The sequence below is a fragment of the Miniopterus natalensis genome, chromosome 1 (genome assembly GCF_054644295.1).
Source record: "Miniopterus natalensis isolate mMinNat1 chromosome 1, mMinNat1.hap1, whole genome shotgun sequence".
NCBI lineage: Eukaryota > Metazoa > Chordata > Mammalia > Chiroptera > Miniopteridae > Miniopterus > Miniopterus natalensis.
Window position 1 is genome coordinate 131,371,716 of NC_142081.1, and position 16,426 is coordinate 131,388,141.

Below are 16,426 nucleotides of genomic sequence, written 5' to 3' on the forward strand. Positions count from 1 at the left end.
AATAAGATAAATTATAATGTTACGTCCTGTGGTTCGGCAAATAAACACAGGATGGGGGAAGCATGGCATAATGGTGACATTAAACAAAACAACTCTAAGGGTTTTATCTAGTAGAAGTTTCTTATTAGTTGAGAGTGTAATTTCACTAATACGGTTTTCTGAGTCCCATTAATAGACACAGTAAGGATGTAAGGGCACACAAGAAAAAGCGATTACACCTCTGGCAAGGTCATAAAAAATGTAGGAGGCAGGAGCATGTGCTTTTAGGATAAGTCAGGGTCATAGGGCTCATGGGAACATAGGAGTACTTGAGTAGGCTGTTCCAGGAGGAGGCTTAGCTGAAACAAAGGCAAAACTACAGAAACTCATCCTGGATCTCAGACAATTTTTTTCTTGCCAAAAAGAGTCAAAGAAACAAGACACAGAGAATCAGAAGGTGGAATGAAGTCTTGATACAGGGGAAAAGGTAATGAAATTATGGGTAGGGGTCCTAAGGAATTTTGTTGCATGCGTGTTCAGGACCAGGCATTGAGCTCTGTTCAAGAAATTCTGAATAGCGTCTTTTTTGATGGTATTTTGGACCAAATGAAGGGTGAAGAACTTAACTAAGGTCCTATAGTAGAGTTAGTGTTTAGAAATGACCAGCCTAATGACTATTTTGTGTCTTGTAGAGTAAGTCTGCTGTGATTATCAAGTACAACTTGACATGGTTAATTGCTTTTTTTTGAACTCAGAAGTCCAGGGTGAGTAATGCTGGAGAGAAAAGTCCAGCTTTTGTAGTGTGCGTGACATTTCTATACGCTCTTTCTGGGAGCTGTGCCTGCCGGGACCTGGAAGAAGTACATAGTGGGTCGATTCTTCCCATTGTAGAATCCTGTGCAGCTGCAATCCCAGCCACGCCTTGCTGTGGCTGGTAGACATAAACAATGCTGGAGCTCCACCTTCTGATCGGCTTGCAGTCAGGAAGAGGAAGGGAAGTCAGAATCAGTTAGCCAGGACTGTAAACAGTGATGGACTCCAAATGCAGTCATTCTGTGAAACTAAATGATGGGCACTTCATGCCAGTGCTTGGATTTGGCACTCTTGCTTCTGAAGATGTAAGTCAAACCCAGGGGACCAGAGGGTTGAATGCAACAGCCCTAGGAGGGCCTAGTACATCCTGGGTGACTTGGAAGGACTCATGTGGCCTCCATGTTACCACCCCTGACTTTGTACTAAGTGGGATGATAAGTAGTTGAATCTGGGGAGTCAGAAGTAATAATTCTGAGGGTTGATTATCTCTATTATTATTATTATTATTATTATTATTACCATTATTACTGTTACTATTTTGGTTACTTAATGTACATGAAATGCTTACCATGTATTTTAAGTATTTTACATGCATTACCTTTAATTTCCCAACAACTAGCCCAGGTAAGTACTATGATTCTTCTTATTTCTTACTTATTTAAAATCTAAGCTTGGCTGCTCTTCCTGGACCCATCTCTGCCTTGGTCGGAGTCACTCTGTTCTTTGTTAGAACCCCTGATGGGCAGTGGGCCCAGGAGGAGAGGACAAGTAACACGACTGCTTCTGGCAGCTTTGCTGTGGGTTTGTGGGCCAGAGAATTCCTGTCATTGAAACTTCTGTCATATAAGGGGCCAGCCACTATTGTTCCAAGTGTTAGACATTTAGAAAGGAAACCTGAGTACTGTAGGCATAAGTAACAATGGAGACAGAACTGTGCACCTCATCAGATGTATTATTCACGCATCCCTGTGGTTGAATGCAAGGCGCTTAAAGTGTCCCACTGGTCACAGTGGGAAAGCGGCAGCTTTGGGGTTTCCAGGGAGGGATTGCCCCCATAAATGACAGAGACCATTCCATTCCATCTTGGTAGACCTATGACATAAAATATCAATAGCCACTAGCTGTCAGACAGGGCCAGTTTGTTTGCAATGACATAATTATCCAAGTATCCACTGTAAGAGCATAAGCACAGAGTATGTCTTACATACATTATATCCAAATTTTATTACCTTTGTTAAAGACAGAAAATAGAACAAAATATCTCCTAGTCCCTTCAAGAATAAAAGTAACATGTATATCTGCTTAGTATAGTACAAAAGTGCAGAGTGAGATAGAAGCTTCTTTTACATCCTAATCAGAGCTCTTTTTCTAAATGCAACTCCCCTGACCTCATCAACAGTTTACTGCAGGTCACAGAAGGAACAAGAAGCATGGTCCAGCATCCATGCATGTGACTTCTTTTGTTGAGTCAGGTGTGTTATTTTGGGAAACGTGCAAGCTCAGTGTATCAGATTTAGTCTTTAAGGCATTTACCATTGGAAATTTGAGGCAGGCCGTGTTCACATCATGCTGGCTTTGCCCACAGGCAGCGCCTTCCTATGTGGTGAGGTGAGGAGCAGCAGCCAGCTCTCCGGGCATCTCCTTCTGCATCCACCTGCTCTCGCTATAGATTTTTCTGATATGGCTCAAGTGTCCGGTCCTCTCAGTCCTTTCACAGAATTTCTGATGCTGGCCAAGGGACAGCCTCATGTAACCCCCCTGCACGTGAAACTAGCTTGTTGATTTTAGTCACCTCAGAGGCTGAGATAAATATTAGAATGAATAAACCAGTGTTTGGCCTGGTGGGCAGAAAGAAACAATAAGCTTTTTGATTTCATGTGTGTGACTCTCAAAATAATCCAGGTAGAATATGTAGTTATTAACTGATAAATCAATGAACTAAATCCAGGCAAGAGTAAACTTGATATTAAAATCTGTCCTAGAGTGGAGGGAATTTGCACAGAACATAGTTCTGTTTTTCTGGCATTTTGACAACTAGATAAAGACATGATGCACGGGTGAACAGCTACCTAAAACTGCTTATATTATATCACCAAATGCCAGGGGAGGTTGAGATGTTCAGAATGAGGGAGGCTGATGTGAGCTTGGGGGTTCAAGGAGGAGGTGAGCTGAGCTTAAGCAAGGCTTGGTGTCAGACACAGGCATTCTAATGAGCAGTAGGATCGGCTCCATTCAAGTAGAAGAGGCACGCTTCTACTTTAGTCCTTTCACAGATGATCTCATGCTGACCAAGGGGCAGCCTCCCCCCCCTTCTGTGAGACAGAAGGCATGAAGGACTGAAGAGAAAAGGATGAAAATTTGCCCGATGGAGAGAGTATGGATTTCAGGCAGAAGAGTTCAAATATTTTCCCATGGGAAAAAGGGAATTAATTTTAAGACCCCTTTTAAAAGTTGGAATGAGATTAAAAAATTGTTCATGATGTTGTCATTAAGTAATCTATACAATAGTAACAACAATAAAACCAAGACACATAACAGGGCACACTCCCCACTGCTTCAGTTGGGTCCAAGGCGGTTATAATCTTTTTTGCCCCTTTGCCAGCCATTCTAGATCCCAGTCACGTTCAGGCAGTACTTCTGCTGGCCTAGTGGGGTAATTACTGACAGATCTGAGTACTTAGTTACCACACCCTTGCCCAGTGGTACTTGTTAACATTGCTCATTTACCAGTTATTACCAGCATAGAAGCACCAAGACCTGCCCTAGTGACTTGTGTGAGCTCCAGATATGCTCCTCCCTGCCACCATCATATAGAGGCCACTCTATCTTCTTCTGAAAAGCAAGATCAATTACCCTTTTAAACTCAGGATCTCCTGGCATGTGATCCCTGAATGACTAGGGGGTAACCATGGCATTGGGTTAGGTGGAACCCTTCCTGCGTCACCTGGTAGGTTTTTCCACTGGGAATCAGGTTCTTTAATCTGGCAGATCCTAAAGTTGAGCAAACAGGCAACAGAAATTCCCCCAGTGGGAAACTTCGAGTGAGGATGACAGGGTGTTCCAGATGCTCTTCCATTTCCGGGCCTGTTGAACAAATTCTTTTCCTTTTTCTTTCTTTTTTTTAAAATATATCTTTATTGATTTCAGAGAGAGGAAAGGAGAGGGAGACAGAGAGAGAAACATCAATGATGAGAGAGTCATTGATTGAGTCCATAACCCGGGCATGTGTCCTGACCGGGAATCGAACCCTGATCGCCTGGATCCTAGGTCGACACTCAACCACTGAGCCACGCCCGGCCAGGCGAACAAATTCCTTATTGAAGGACTTGATTTTCCATGTTGCTTGATTTTCCATGGTGCTTGGTGAAGCTCATTTCGCTAATTCATTTCAGATTAGAGGTTATATTGGAGTTTAATCCATGCCCCCAGAGTACAGGTTTGTTATCAGGTCTTGCCCCATCAATCAGGTGAACAGGAGACATGTAGAAACAGCTGGTAAACATACTCATAAGGAAATAAGTTGCTTCTCTTGAATCAGGTCAACTGCCAACCCATCTTATCTATATTTTATAGGTTCCTAAGAGCAAGGCTGCTGAGGCCACCAAAGTGGCAATCGATGTAGGTTTCCGTCACATTGACGCAGCATACGTCTATCAAAACGAAGAGGAAGTCGGCAAGGCCCTTCGAGAGAAGATTGCAGACGGCACTGTGAAGAGAGAGGACATATTCTACACCACCAAGGTGCTGTGAGCGGAGTATAGGAGGTCACTGTCAGAGCAGATAGGTTCTTTTGCAATGAAACAAAAACAAAAGTTTGGTCCTGGTTTGAATAATTTATTTACCTCCTGACATTGTAAAGTCCCATTATTATTTTTATCTTTTTGTTAATCCTCACCTGAGAATATTTTTTCAATTGATTTTTAGAGAGAGTGAAAAGGAGGGAGGGGGGAAAGAGAGAGAAACACTGATGTGAGAGAGACACATCAATTGGTTGCATCCTGCACGCACCCCGACTGGGCTGGGATCGAACCTGCAACCCAGGTAAACGCCCTTGACAGGGAATCGAACCTGAGACCCTTTGGTGTGTGGGCAGATGCTCTAACCACTTAGCCACACTGGCCAGGGCTGTAAAGTCTCGTTATAGAAAAACAGAAAAGAGAAAAGGATTGCTCTGCTCTGGAATGTGTTAAGTGTGGGACACAGTTGCTCAACCTCTCTAAACAGGTCAGCATTCACATGTAAAACATGAATAAAAATACTTACCTTCTTCATCTGCTGTGTGGATTGACTGAGCCACTGCAGTCCTCTCATTCTTCAGCAAATTCTCTCAGCACATACCCAAGTGAGGTTGACATATTATCCAGAGAGGGGAGCCAGACTAGGAAATACTCTTTTCAAGTCAGTACTGAGTTTACTGAAATTTGTAAAATTTTTCTTAGGTGGAAAACACTGCTTCCAACATAAAGAGAGCCTAGGTTTCTACAGAGTGGTCCCATGTGTGTCCACATCAATGATGACTTGTTTTCAGAATGTAGACCTCTCAGTAGTCCTGTTTCCAGGCATTTATTAAACAGGGCACTAGATTCCCATCCCCGTTGCCTGACTTTCTTGACTCTCCTTTCAGAGATGCCTTTTCTCATTCTTGAAACATTTAGGTTGTTTTTCCTGGCCCATAAGTTTTATTTACAGTTTTCTCACAGTCACTCAAATAAATCTCAGTATCTCGTTAAGAACCTCATTTACACTAAGTAATATAAATTTAACCCCATAACTTCTTATTTTTAGACCACCACTGTGGTTGGGCACTCACTTCTCAATCTCTTAACTATGATGTTTAATTTCGGTTCCCAAGTGTGCGACATCATAAGCCATTTTTTATTTCTTTTGGTTACTGCAGCTTTGGGCTACGTTCTTTCGACCAGAATTGGTTCGACCAGCCCTGGAAAGATCACTGAAGAAACTTCAACTGGACTATGTCGATCTCTTCATCATTCATGTGCCAATAGCTATGAAGGTCAGCTTTTGTTTCCCCTGTTACGCCCAAGAGTGTTTCATCACTGCTGTTGCACCTCCATTATCTCATTCTGGCTAGATTTTCTGGGTTCATACTGAGAGTGGTAGATTTAAGAGTAGTGGATTTATGACTCATAATCATTTATGCTAGATGATTTATGACTCTCCTTGGCAGCTGTGTCAGCTCACCATCAAATTCTTGTCATTATCCCATAGCCTTCAGAAGGATGGAAATTCAGTGATCTCACTGTTCTCCATGTCCAAGTGATGTGCTCCTGTCTGTAGTCCCTTAGTGGAGAGGGTTACAAAGATAGTAGAGACACAGTGGGAAGCTCACACCTCTTTAGAGGGAGGGTTGCTTGCACATGAACCTCTCAGCCCAATCAAGAGGGAGGCACCCTAGGGTGGCTTATATTGCACACAGGGCTCCTTTGGGCATCGCTGGTCCAGCCTCTCATTGCAATGGACATTTGCTGAGTACATCTGTTGTTCTCGCTATCTCTGATTTGGGTTACCATAAACTGGAACTAAAACACATTCTTAAGAGTAAAGGTAAATCCCATCATCCAAATCAGCCTGCCTTCGCAGAACAAAATCAATTCTGACCTCCATGTAGTGATGTCATTCTTAGTGAAGTTTTTTGGGGTGTGTGTGGACAGGAGTGTGAAGGTAATTTGGAGAGAGGCACTTTGCTATAGTCTCTCAGGTGATTCTGATCTTCCTTTCCCCCAATATCTTCTACATAACAGACAGAAAGACACACACACACACACATACACACACACACACACACACACACACACACACACACCGCTTAGTAATAACAGCCTCTTGAAGGTTGTGTTACCAAGCTACTTACCAGGAAAAGAATTCTTTAAGAAAGTCTTTCTTTTTAATCCTTTCCCCTCTCTGTATCCCAGCCTGGAGAGGAGCTTATGCCAAAGGATGCCAATGGGAAAATTATTTTAGAGACAGTGGACTTGCGTGACACATGGGAGGTAAGTACTGCTACTGCCACCCAAGGCGAACACAAAGACATCACTACATGGAGGTCAGAATAAATGGGTTCTGGCCCCATTTGTTGTCCGTTCTCAGACCTGTCACCAAGCTCCTCAATAGCTTGGTGTTCTTATCTGTAAAGCAAGGGAATTGAACAGATCACAGCTAAGGTCCATTTTTAACTTCTGTGGTTCTAAGTAGGGGCTTCTTTGCTCCACTGATCAGGCTAAGCCTGTGATCTCTAAAAGGGGCATTGTCGGAAGCAAACTCCAGAGGAGTCAGAGCTCCATCCCGGGACAGATAGACACAACCAGAGAGGGGGAAGATGGTGCTGTCTGCTTAGCAGGAGAGGAGTAAAGTCTGCCCTTCTAAACCCCATTCCATACACTTGTTTCACCATTCTAGGAAAGAGGAAGCAGAAAAACCTTCAACTAGTGGAAAACCTGAGTTCCTCTTTGCCCTTAACTGTGACACCATTTGTCAAGGATCTATTATTTGTCTAACAGCAAAATATGCACCATGGAAGAGGGCAGGGAGGTGAGGGGAATGTAAAGGCATCTTAATGTTTATTTATTGCCCTGAGTGTACATTAGGAAAAAAATATATCCCAGTGATAAAACCGGTTCAGCTAAATTGTTATGTATGTTTTAAAAAGTTCACTGATAGGGCTGAACTACACTAAAGATCTACCACACATGAACTTCCCCCCCAGGCCCTGGAGAAGTGTAAGGATGCAGGTTTAACCAAGTCCATTGGGGTGTCCAATTTCAATCACAAACTGCTGGAAATGATCCTGAACAAACCAGGGCTCAAGTACAAGCCTGTCTGCAACCAGGTAAGCCCGTGCCTGCGGCTTCTTTGTTTTCTGCTCTTCCCCTTCTTTCTCGATTAAGAGTCCCCAGGTTTTTGGCTTGATGCCAACTGCTTGTTCCTTAAATTGTAACAGGAAATTCCAGAGAGGGAACAGGTTGAGTGGAGTGGGAAGATCATGATTTTTGTTATTCAGTGGTGGGTTTGAGGTTCCCAGGAAACATACAAGTAGAGATGCTGAGTTGCCAGGTGGTAGTGTAGGTCTGGAGCTCAGGCAGGCAGACAGGGCTAGAGGTACGTATTTTGGAGTCATTGCTTTGACTCCAACTCAGCGAAATGGATTCCCTCTCTTAGGGAAGTTCCTAGAATGAACAGGAAGACCGCAGCAAGGTCAACATTTAAGAATTAGACAAAGAGGCACTGGCTAGGGGATTAAGCAGGAGGTGGCAGACAGGGAGGGAGGAAATGAAGAACACCTGGTGTCTGTGAAGCCAAAGAAGATTCTTGAAAAGGTTTGTGTGAGCTATGGGTGGATCCTACTGGGAGCAGCCAATCCAGTTAGGGATAGAAAGGGTATGGGGTTTTATAACACAGAGTTCATGGGAAGCCTCACAGGAGCAATTACAGAGTGGTAAGGGGAAAAGCTGGAAAGAGCAAAGCAGTGGAAAGGGGGGAAGGGGATACACCATAATTAAAAAATAATTTTAAAAAAATCAATGCTGCCAATGCTCAATCACTATATTACGAAGTTGTATATCCCTTTTGTACAACGGTTTGAAAACTATGCAAGAAACCATTTAAATATCTGTACTCTTCATCTTAGTTATCTAGGAATATATTTGTAAAAAATAATTCATAATATATTAAAAGATGTCCCTCACTCCTTTCTTTCTTTTCTCTCTCTCTCTTTCTCTCTCTCTCATTTATTTATGAGAGAAACTACGCCTTTTTTCTTTAAACATTTCCTCACAATTGGTGTTTCTGATTGATCTCTGTGATACAATTTGACAATTTTGTTGTTCTTGTAAATTGGAGGTTACGTCTAAAGACTTGATCACATATATGTAATTGTGAATTCATGAATTTCAACAAATGTAGTTACTTTCTTATTGATGATCAAATTGTCAGCATTTTAATCAGAAGATGCTTCTTCGGGTGAGCCCGAGTCCTCTGACATCCCTTAGTGTCCTTTCTGTCTCCTTTGTTTCCTTGAATGTAAGATGTTCTAGGCTCAATTTGAAACTTTTTTGCCCAGTACCAGAATCAGACATTTTTCTAAGGAATCTTGGTTTCTTTCTGTAGGAAATGACGTGTAGAGGTCACAACGTGAGTGTAACAGTCTTTAATCATTTTTAAACACTAATAAAAAATAAGAAAATTGTTTTATCACTTCTGAAAACGGATAGCATTTGAAGGTATTTCAGAAGGTGCATGAGAAAATGACCAGGAAAATATGGTGCATATATTAGATATTCTTTCAAAGGCTTTCCAAATTTACATGGTATTGGCTCTTGTATTCTGATACCTCTTGGTCTTTGCAATTCACAGGTGGAATGTCACCCATACCTCAACCAGAGCAAACTCCTGGAATTCTGCAAGTCCAAGGATATTGTTCTTGTTGCCTATAGTGCCCTAGGGTCCCAAAAAGACTCAAAATGGTAATGAGAATATCAGACTTAACCTATGTCAGCAACTCATTGGTGATGAAGAACTTTTTAAAAATTAAGCTTTAAAATTTTATTATGGAAAATTTCAAACATAAAAAAAGCAAACACAATAGTGTAGTGAGTTCCTGGGTACCGTCAGGGAACCTTTACAAGCACCAACATTCTTTCATTCTTGTTTCATGCATACACCCATCTACTCCAAACCCCACTCCAAATATTACTTATAAAAGTGATTTTATGATAAAATTTACACAGCTTGTTGTGCATAAATCTTAGTGGTACAATGTTGACAAATGGATGTATTGCACAACCCACACTTCTCTCGGTTGTCTGGGGAATTTGGGAAAAAGGGATAGCACATTTTAGATTTCTAGTTCTACACCTTTCAAATCTACATTTTCTGGTTTTGTTTTCAGGGTGGAAAAGGATAGCCCTGTTCTCTTGGAGGAACCGGTTTTGAAGGCCATTGCCAAGAAACACAATAGAAATCCAGGCCAGGTGGCCCTGCGCTACCAAGTACAGCGAGGGGTGGTGGTTTTGGCCAAGAGCTTCAATGAGAAGAGAATAAAAGAGAACTTCCAGGTACAGGCTGGACACTGTCCCTCCAGAATGAGGAATGGGTGCTGTACTGGGGGCTATCTCTCTAGCCTTTCAGCTCGCACCCATGTTCACTCATTCCTGTGCATCTCTCCCCTGTGCTATGAGGGCAGCTTGGAAGGGTAGGAGAGCAAGCACTGGCCCCAGAGTCCTAGGTTTTATGGCCTCTAAGCCTGGCTTTCCTGCTTCCTAGTTGTGTGACACTGAGCACATTTCATCTCTGTTTTTTCATTGGTTTTAGGAGTCCTTCCATGTGATAAAGAACTTTTAAAACCCTGGTCCTTCTCCTTCACCTTCTCTACCTAATGAACCTCTGTTTGTACTTCAAGATGAAACCCAAAAAGGATTAGCTGCTTTGTTAAGCCATCAGGCCACCTCAGCACAGTTTTGGGTCACTATAGCTCTTGGCATGGCTCTGTTACTGAGTTTTTTCCTTATTAAACTAAAATTTCTTGTCTATATGTCAGTGTGCTCTCTAGACTGGGAGACCCTAAATGCAGTGACTCTCTCTTTTGGCACCTTCCTCCAGCATAGCTCGTGGCAGGTAGGGAGCTACGTATCAGTTTATAGACTGACCAAATTAACAAGTGAGTTTATAATTATTTTCCCTAAATTCTCCATCATGTATCTTCTGGTCCCTTAGATCAATCAATGATCTTCAACTTATTTTGCTGTGAACTTCGTAAGAAACTAAGTAAACTCTATCCATTTTAAGATGACAGCTAAGAATTTCATCATGAGTTTGATATTTGTGAAAAATGACATTTAGAGCATATTATTTATCATGTATTTGCTCCAAAACTTTGAAGCTGTAGGTTTAGGTCATTCAATGTATGGAAATATCTGATAGGCAAATCTAAATTTCATTGTTAAAACAACCAGAAAAATCCCATTTTATTTTTCAGTTCAACTCAACACATACAGGCTGTCCCCCTAAAATGTATACTCAAAACAACTAAACAGTGTCCATAGATTCTATTAAATTTTGAAAATGAAATGTATTTTAATAAACACTGCCTTTATAATTATTCAAAATATGTATACATTGTTTCGGACACCTTGTGTGTGTGCGTATATATATCCCCATGATAACCAAGTCACTTCTAGAGTATATTTTTAAGATGAATAAAGATGGATAGATAAATAATAGGTAGATAAATAGATAGATAGATCTGGATAGAGGCACTGAGTTTTCTATGAAGTTGGATGAAATAGTGAGTTTCCTGCTTTAATATTTCTTATCAAAGGTCTGCTTTGCTATTAATTGACTCTCCATTAAGGGAGAGTCAATTTGTATTATCAAACAAAAACAAATCTGGACTTAAGTAAGAGATACTTTATTCAAAGGGAGAACTCTCTGAATGTTAGATCTATCAGTGTCCCAAAAATCAATCAGATAGATTTTTCTTTTATAGGGAAGTAAACATGACAAGAGAGAGAATGAGCAGGTGTGTGGTTGAATAGTTGATTAGCAATGCTTTTCTTGAGGACAGTGGCTTCTTGGAGAGGCCTTTATAGGGGGGTTGCTTTTCCTTCCAAAGCTTGCTTAAGTTCAAGGCTGCATCAAATTCTAGGATGTACGCGGGGGTTAGGGGGAGTGGACTAAAGTTTGGTCCAGTCAGCAAATATTTTGTCCAGATGGCCCAACTATCTGTTTAGAAAAATAAGGTTTTTTTCCTGCTGCAAACAATTAACTTAGAAAGATTTGGGATTGATGATTTATAAAAGCCTTTATTTTGTGAGGTGGAGCAGAGGAGGAGAGGGAGTAAAGGAGAGGTGGCAAACCCGGGGGGAGAGTTTTCAGGCCAGTAGACCCGGAAGTGACAACAGCGATGCTTCTCCTAGTGCCCTCCTTGCCTCTGTCCAGCCAGAAAGTCCTCCTGTTTCCAGGTGGATGCTGGCTGCCTTGGGGGAGAGTTTAATGTGATTCTTTCCTTCCTTTCAGGTTTTGGACTTTGAACTGACTCCAGAAGACATGAAAGCGATTGATGGCCTCAACAGAAATTTCCGATTCTTTAAATTGCCATTGTAAGTGACTTGTAGATTGTTTTTCCCAGGTTGTTTTCTGTAGCATGCAGGTTAGTAGAGGAACTCAGCTTACTTAAATTGGGAGACAGGCCTGATTTCTGGTATAGAAGTAAAACTAGAGCTTCCTGGAGACCTCAGACCAGAGGTTTACTTCTGGCTCAGTCTCTGACCCAACAGAAATGTGGGTGGGGCCCAGGAGAGACCATAAGTAAAATGGCCAAAGTTTGCATCAGGGTGAATTCATGACTTTTATGCCCTAATTCCTGTGCCTGGTATACATACCTCCACTCAGATCTGACACAGAAGGCACAGTGCCCACAGCCCACTATATTTCTAAGGGTGCTAATCTAAAAATAAAAGGCCATTCAAAGTAAGAGGCAACAAGCACTTATCGAGTGAGATGCATAAGAATAGCTATTTGGGAATCATTAATTCAAGCAGAAGCCCAAACAATGTTCAGATTGGGAGACAAAGGCAGTGGGTATTTATAAGGAAAGGGAAACAATAATTACATCCACAGAAGGAAGGCAGTGATGTTAATTCCAAACAACATTTTTAATTTTCAGTCCAGTGATCATCAGTCCAGTCAGTGCTCACAATAACTGCTTTCTTGTTATCTTTGAAAATAGTTCCCTGGTATACTATTGCTCAGGCCCACTCCAAAGGATATTTTGCCCTTTTTAACATTCCAAAAGTGTGAGGCATAAAATATAAGAGGCAATTAGTTCCTCTGGCTTGGCAGCTCTGGCTTCATTATAAAGTGGCTTTGTTTATATTATTGTTTATAGGAGCCTATGAAAATATTTCAATTTTTAATTGTTTTTAAAATCAGGAGAAAACATGATTATATCAATCACCATGTAGTAATGAGTCCAGCCTGGACTTTATTCATGTTTGACCTAATACAATTGTAGAATGTAACATTCATATTTTTTATGGAGGAAGGACCCATGAAGGCAAGTGTGTGTGTGTGAGAAAGTCATAATTGGACCTCCTTCCACCTCTTCCCTGATGGGTCAGTGGTATTTCTCCTCTTCCAAGACACCATCCATTTCTTCCAAATGTATCTCTTTGTTGGCCTCTTATCCTTATCATAAACTGCATTTCCTCAGTCATGTAATCTCACCAAACTGAATTATAAATGGATCACAAAATTAATTGACCCTAGTGACTGATGTGTCTTGTCCCCAGCATAAACCAACATAAGATCTTCTGAATTTCTCTTGTTTTTTGACTCAAGACTGCTCAGTGTTGCCTTTGTCCATCGGGAGACTAGCCCCTGAAAGCCTCTCACTCCTTGACTTTGACTGATTCACAAACATAGCAGGCCCATTGTTCAGTTACTGCAGGAGGGTCTTTGGATTGAAGAGAAAGAAGACTCATCAAACTGAGAGGAGTTTGTAAGGGAGTATAGAGATAAGGGAATACAATTTTAGTTATAGAATAGATTGAGTTTCAAAAGAAAGATCTCAAAACTCTCCTTCTTGTTTGTAAAGCTATGTTGTGATTCTGACAAAAGACATTACAAATGAAAAAAACGTGGGAAGTAACTTTTCTGTTTCCAGGGCTCTAAGTCTAGTCTAAGTCTGTGATCTTCATCAGGCCTGAGACTGTACTAGCACCTGTCTTCCTAGCCAGTTGTGAACAGCACAGCTTCTGGCACACAGAATATCTCAGAATACACTCTTTAGTGAAATCAAGTCAAAAAGGACAAATTTAAAAAGGAAAATAAGAACCTGGAAAAAAAGGAAAGTGACTGTAACACTAATTACTGAATAACAAGTATTTTTATAAATTGTCTGAAAGCAATAATTACAATGGGCTGGTATGGTTACATAGGCATACATATTAGCTGCTCAAGAGAGTAGGAGTTCCTTAACAGAGAGATACTGAATAGTTGAATGAATTCATTAAAAAGGGCAGTAGAATTCTCACTGTGAACATTCTCATGATCTAGGGCCAAAAGTGACACGTGGGCCAAATCCACATTTCAGCCGTGGCTCTTACATTTCATGGCAAACTGTAATCTAAAGCAAACTACCTGTCGTTTGGCTTTTCTACTGCATGTGAATGTGGGAATCGAGCACATGGATGGGGAACTGCATGTCTGTGTGTCAAGGTAGAAGGAAGGGCATGGTTAGAAACAGAGTTTTTAGCCCATCCTGATTGCCTCCACAGAGAAACCCTCTCTTTGACAGCATGGGACCAGGTTAGTAAATGAATAACCCTCTTTCTCTTTTAGTGCTTTTGATCACCCCTACTATCCATTTTCTGAAGAATATTGACCATCAACTATACACCATGCGTTCTACCAGTCTCTTGTTTCTAGGGATGTCGAGAGGATTTCTGCACTTGGTGGAAGTGATTAAAAGCAGCTTTATAGCTTCAGGCTGCTTGCCTTTCTTCTTTCTAAAACTCTTTTTATTTTATGAGATAATAAAGACTTCCAAGGAAAGTTGTTTGTTTTTCCTGATAATTAAAATAATACATACAAATTAGAGAAAATTTGGACAATAAAAGGGAAAGGTAAGAGAATAAAAATAACCTGTACTTAGCCTTTTTTAGAATTCTGGAACTTTGGGTGCATTTTTCTTACACAAATTGTGTGATTTTCCTACACAAATTGTGTGTGTGTCTTTATTTACAAAATTGAGATAATCTTCAACCTACAAGTTGTATACTTTTTTCTACTTAGCATAAGTATTTTTTCAAGCAATTAAATTATTTAAAAAGTCCAGCATTATATTTTGCTGTTGTAAAGCAGTGCATATTATTAATTTATTTAATTTAACAATCATCTGCCTATGTTTTGGCATTGTGATTAGTTCTTGTATATTTTTCCATTCATTCATTTTTTCATTCAGCAAATCTCTATTGAATGTCCTTTATGTGCCAGGCATTGTTTTATCAATAAATAAAATAGACAAGAATTAAATTCAAATAAGAAATGTTGTGAGTTTACAATCTAGTGAAGGAAGAAGACTATGAAGGAAAAAAGGATTTTTAGTTGTTAGAAATTGCGAGTGCCTATTGGGAGATAAGTCTGCATAGTCTCTCAATACTGTACACCTAATAAGCAGAGACATTATTTTTTTCAAGAAGTTTATATGGCCTTGGGATAGAGAGAGAGTATGGCTCCCTCTAAAGAAAGGAAGGCAAGTTTACTGCCCAGTAATATAAAGAAAATATTTCCCCTCCAGAAAAAGAGTGGGATGCTTAGTGCTCACTCATGTATCCAGGTTCCTCAGATTCAGGTTTTCTCCTATAACTCAACCCACTTCATATTCAGGTATTTTCTGGGCCCTTTCACTCTTATAGAAATGGGGGCTAAAGGAACTAGCACAACTAACCTTATTGTAGGAAACATTTTCACAATATATGTAACATCAAACCATCACATAAACTTTAAGCTCACACAATGTTATATGTCAATGATATCTCTACCAAACTGGAAAAAAATGCTTGGCTACAGCTATTGTTAGCTTGTGAATCAGGTAAAATCTTATGTCCTTCATGATTCTTAACAGTGATGTGGAGAAACTAAAGCAGAAGAGGAGAATGGGTAGTGGTAGGGTGGGGGAAGTGTTAAGTGCTATTGTAAGATAAATTAATGGAGACCATTAATTTACATCCCTGGTTCACTTTCGCTTGCCCACCTTCAGATATTTCAATGCACGGATCTCTCAGATATGTTTGTGTGTTGAGTAGGGGATCCTTTGTTGAATTATAGCTGTTCACATTGTTTAAACTTCAAAGGGAGGGACCCAGAGGTTCTCTCACATGGCCATTCCTCTGCCAGCTCAGAAAGAAAATGAAAAATCTCCAGAAAATAAACTTAAAGACATGGAAATGTGTGATTTGAATGACAGAGAATGCAAGATTGCTGTCCTGAGAAAACTCAGTGAGATGCAAGAAAATTCATATAGGCAGCTTAATGAGCTCAGAAAAAAAATCAGTTAAAAAAATAAGTACTTTACCAGAGACTGAAACTTTAAAAAAGAACCAAATAGAAATTCTGGAGATGAAGAACTCAATAAAAGAAATAAAGAATGAACTAGCATGCATAGGAAATAGAGCTAACCAGGTGGAGGAAAGAATTAGTGATGTTGAAGATAGAAATCTAGAAATGATGTAAGGGGAAGGAGAGAGAAACTTGAGCATAAAAAAATGAAAGAACTCTATGAGAACCATTGGACTACATCAGAAAGAGCATTATAAGAATAATAGGCATACCAGAAGAAGAAGAGAAGGAGAAGAGAATGGAAAGCCTATTCAAACAAATAGTTTACAAGAACTTCCCAAACCTATGGAAAGAGATAGAGCCTCTAATCTAGTGATTTTCAACCTTTTCATCTCTTGGCACATGTAAACTAATTACTAAAATTCTGCAGCATACCAAAAATATATCGTTTGCCAATCTGCCAAAATTATACCTAAAATTTTGATTCATTCACACCGTATGGTTATTGCTGTGCTTGCTGTTGTCATTTTTTAAATTTGAGAATCTAAGGGAAAAGGGA

At 40.3% G+C, this 16,426-nt stretch overlaps 1 protein-coding gene across 1 annotated transcript; it reads left to right on the plus strand.

Moving 5' to 3' along the window:
• Window positions 1-1,010: 1,010 nt before the first annotated feature.
• Window positions 1,011-14,338, plus strand: LOC107542430 (aldo-keto reductase family 1 member C15-like). The gene is made up of 9 exons (XM_016219741.2): window positions 1,011-1,097; window positions 4,366-4,533; window positions 5,690-5,806; window positions 6,726-6,803; window positions 7,517-7,639; window positions 9,163-9,272; window positions 9,698-9,863; window positions 11,824-11,906; window positions 14,149-14,338. The coding sequence occupies exons 1-9, from the start codon at window positions 1,011-1,013 to the stop codon at window positions 14,189-14,191; spliced, it is 975 nt and encodes a 324-aa protein (XP_016075227.2). The 3' UTR covers window positions 14,192-14,338.
• Window positions 14,339-16,426: the final 2,088 nt, after the last annotated feature.

Coding starts and splice junctions, on each gene's coding strand:
- LOC107542430 (XM_016219741.2), top strand. CDS start 1,011: ATGGACTCCAAATGCAGTCATTCTGTGAAACTAAATGATGGGCACTTC. Junction 9,864..11,823: donor GAATAAAAGAGAACTTCCAG/GTACAGGCTGGA, acceptor CCTTCCTTTCAG/GTTTTGGACTTTGAACTGAC. Junction 11,907..14,148: donor CGATTCTTTAAATTGCCATT/GTAAGTGACTTG, acceptor TTTCTCTTTTAG/TGCTTTTGATCACCCCTACT.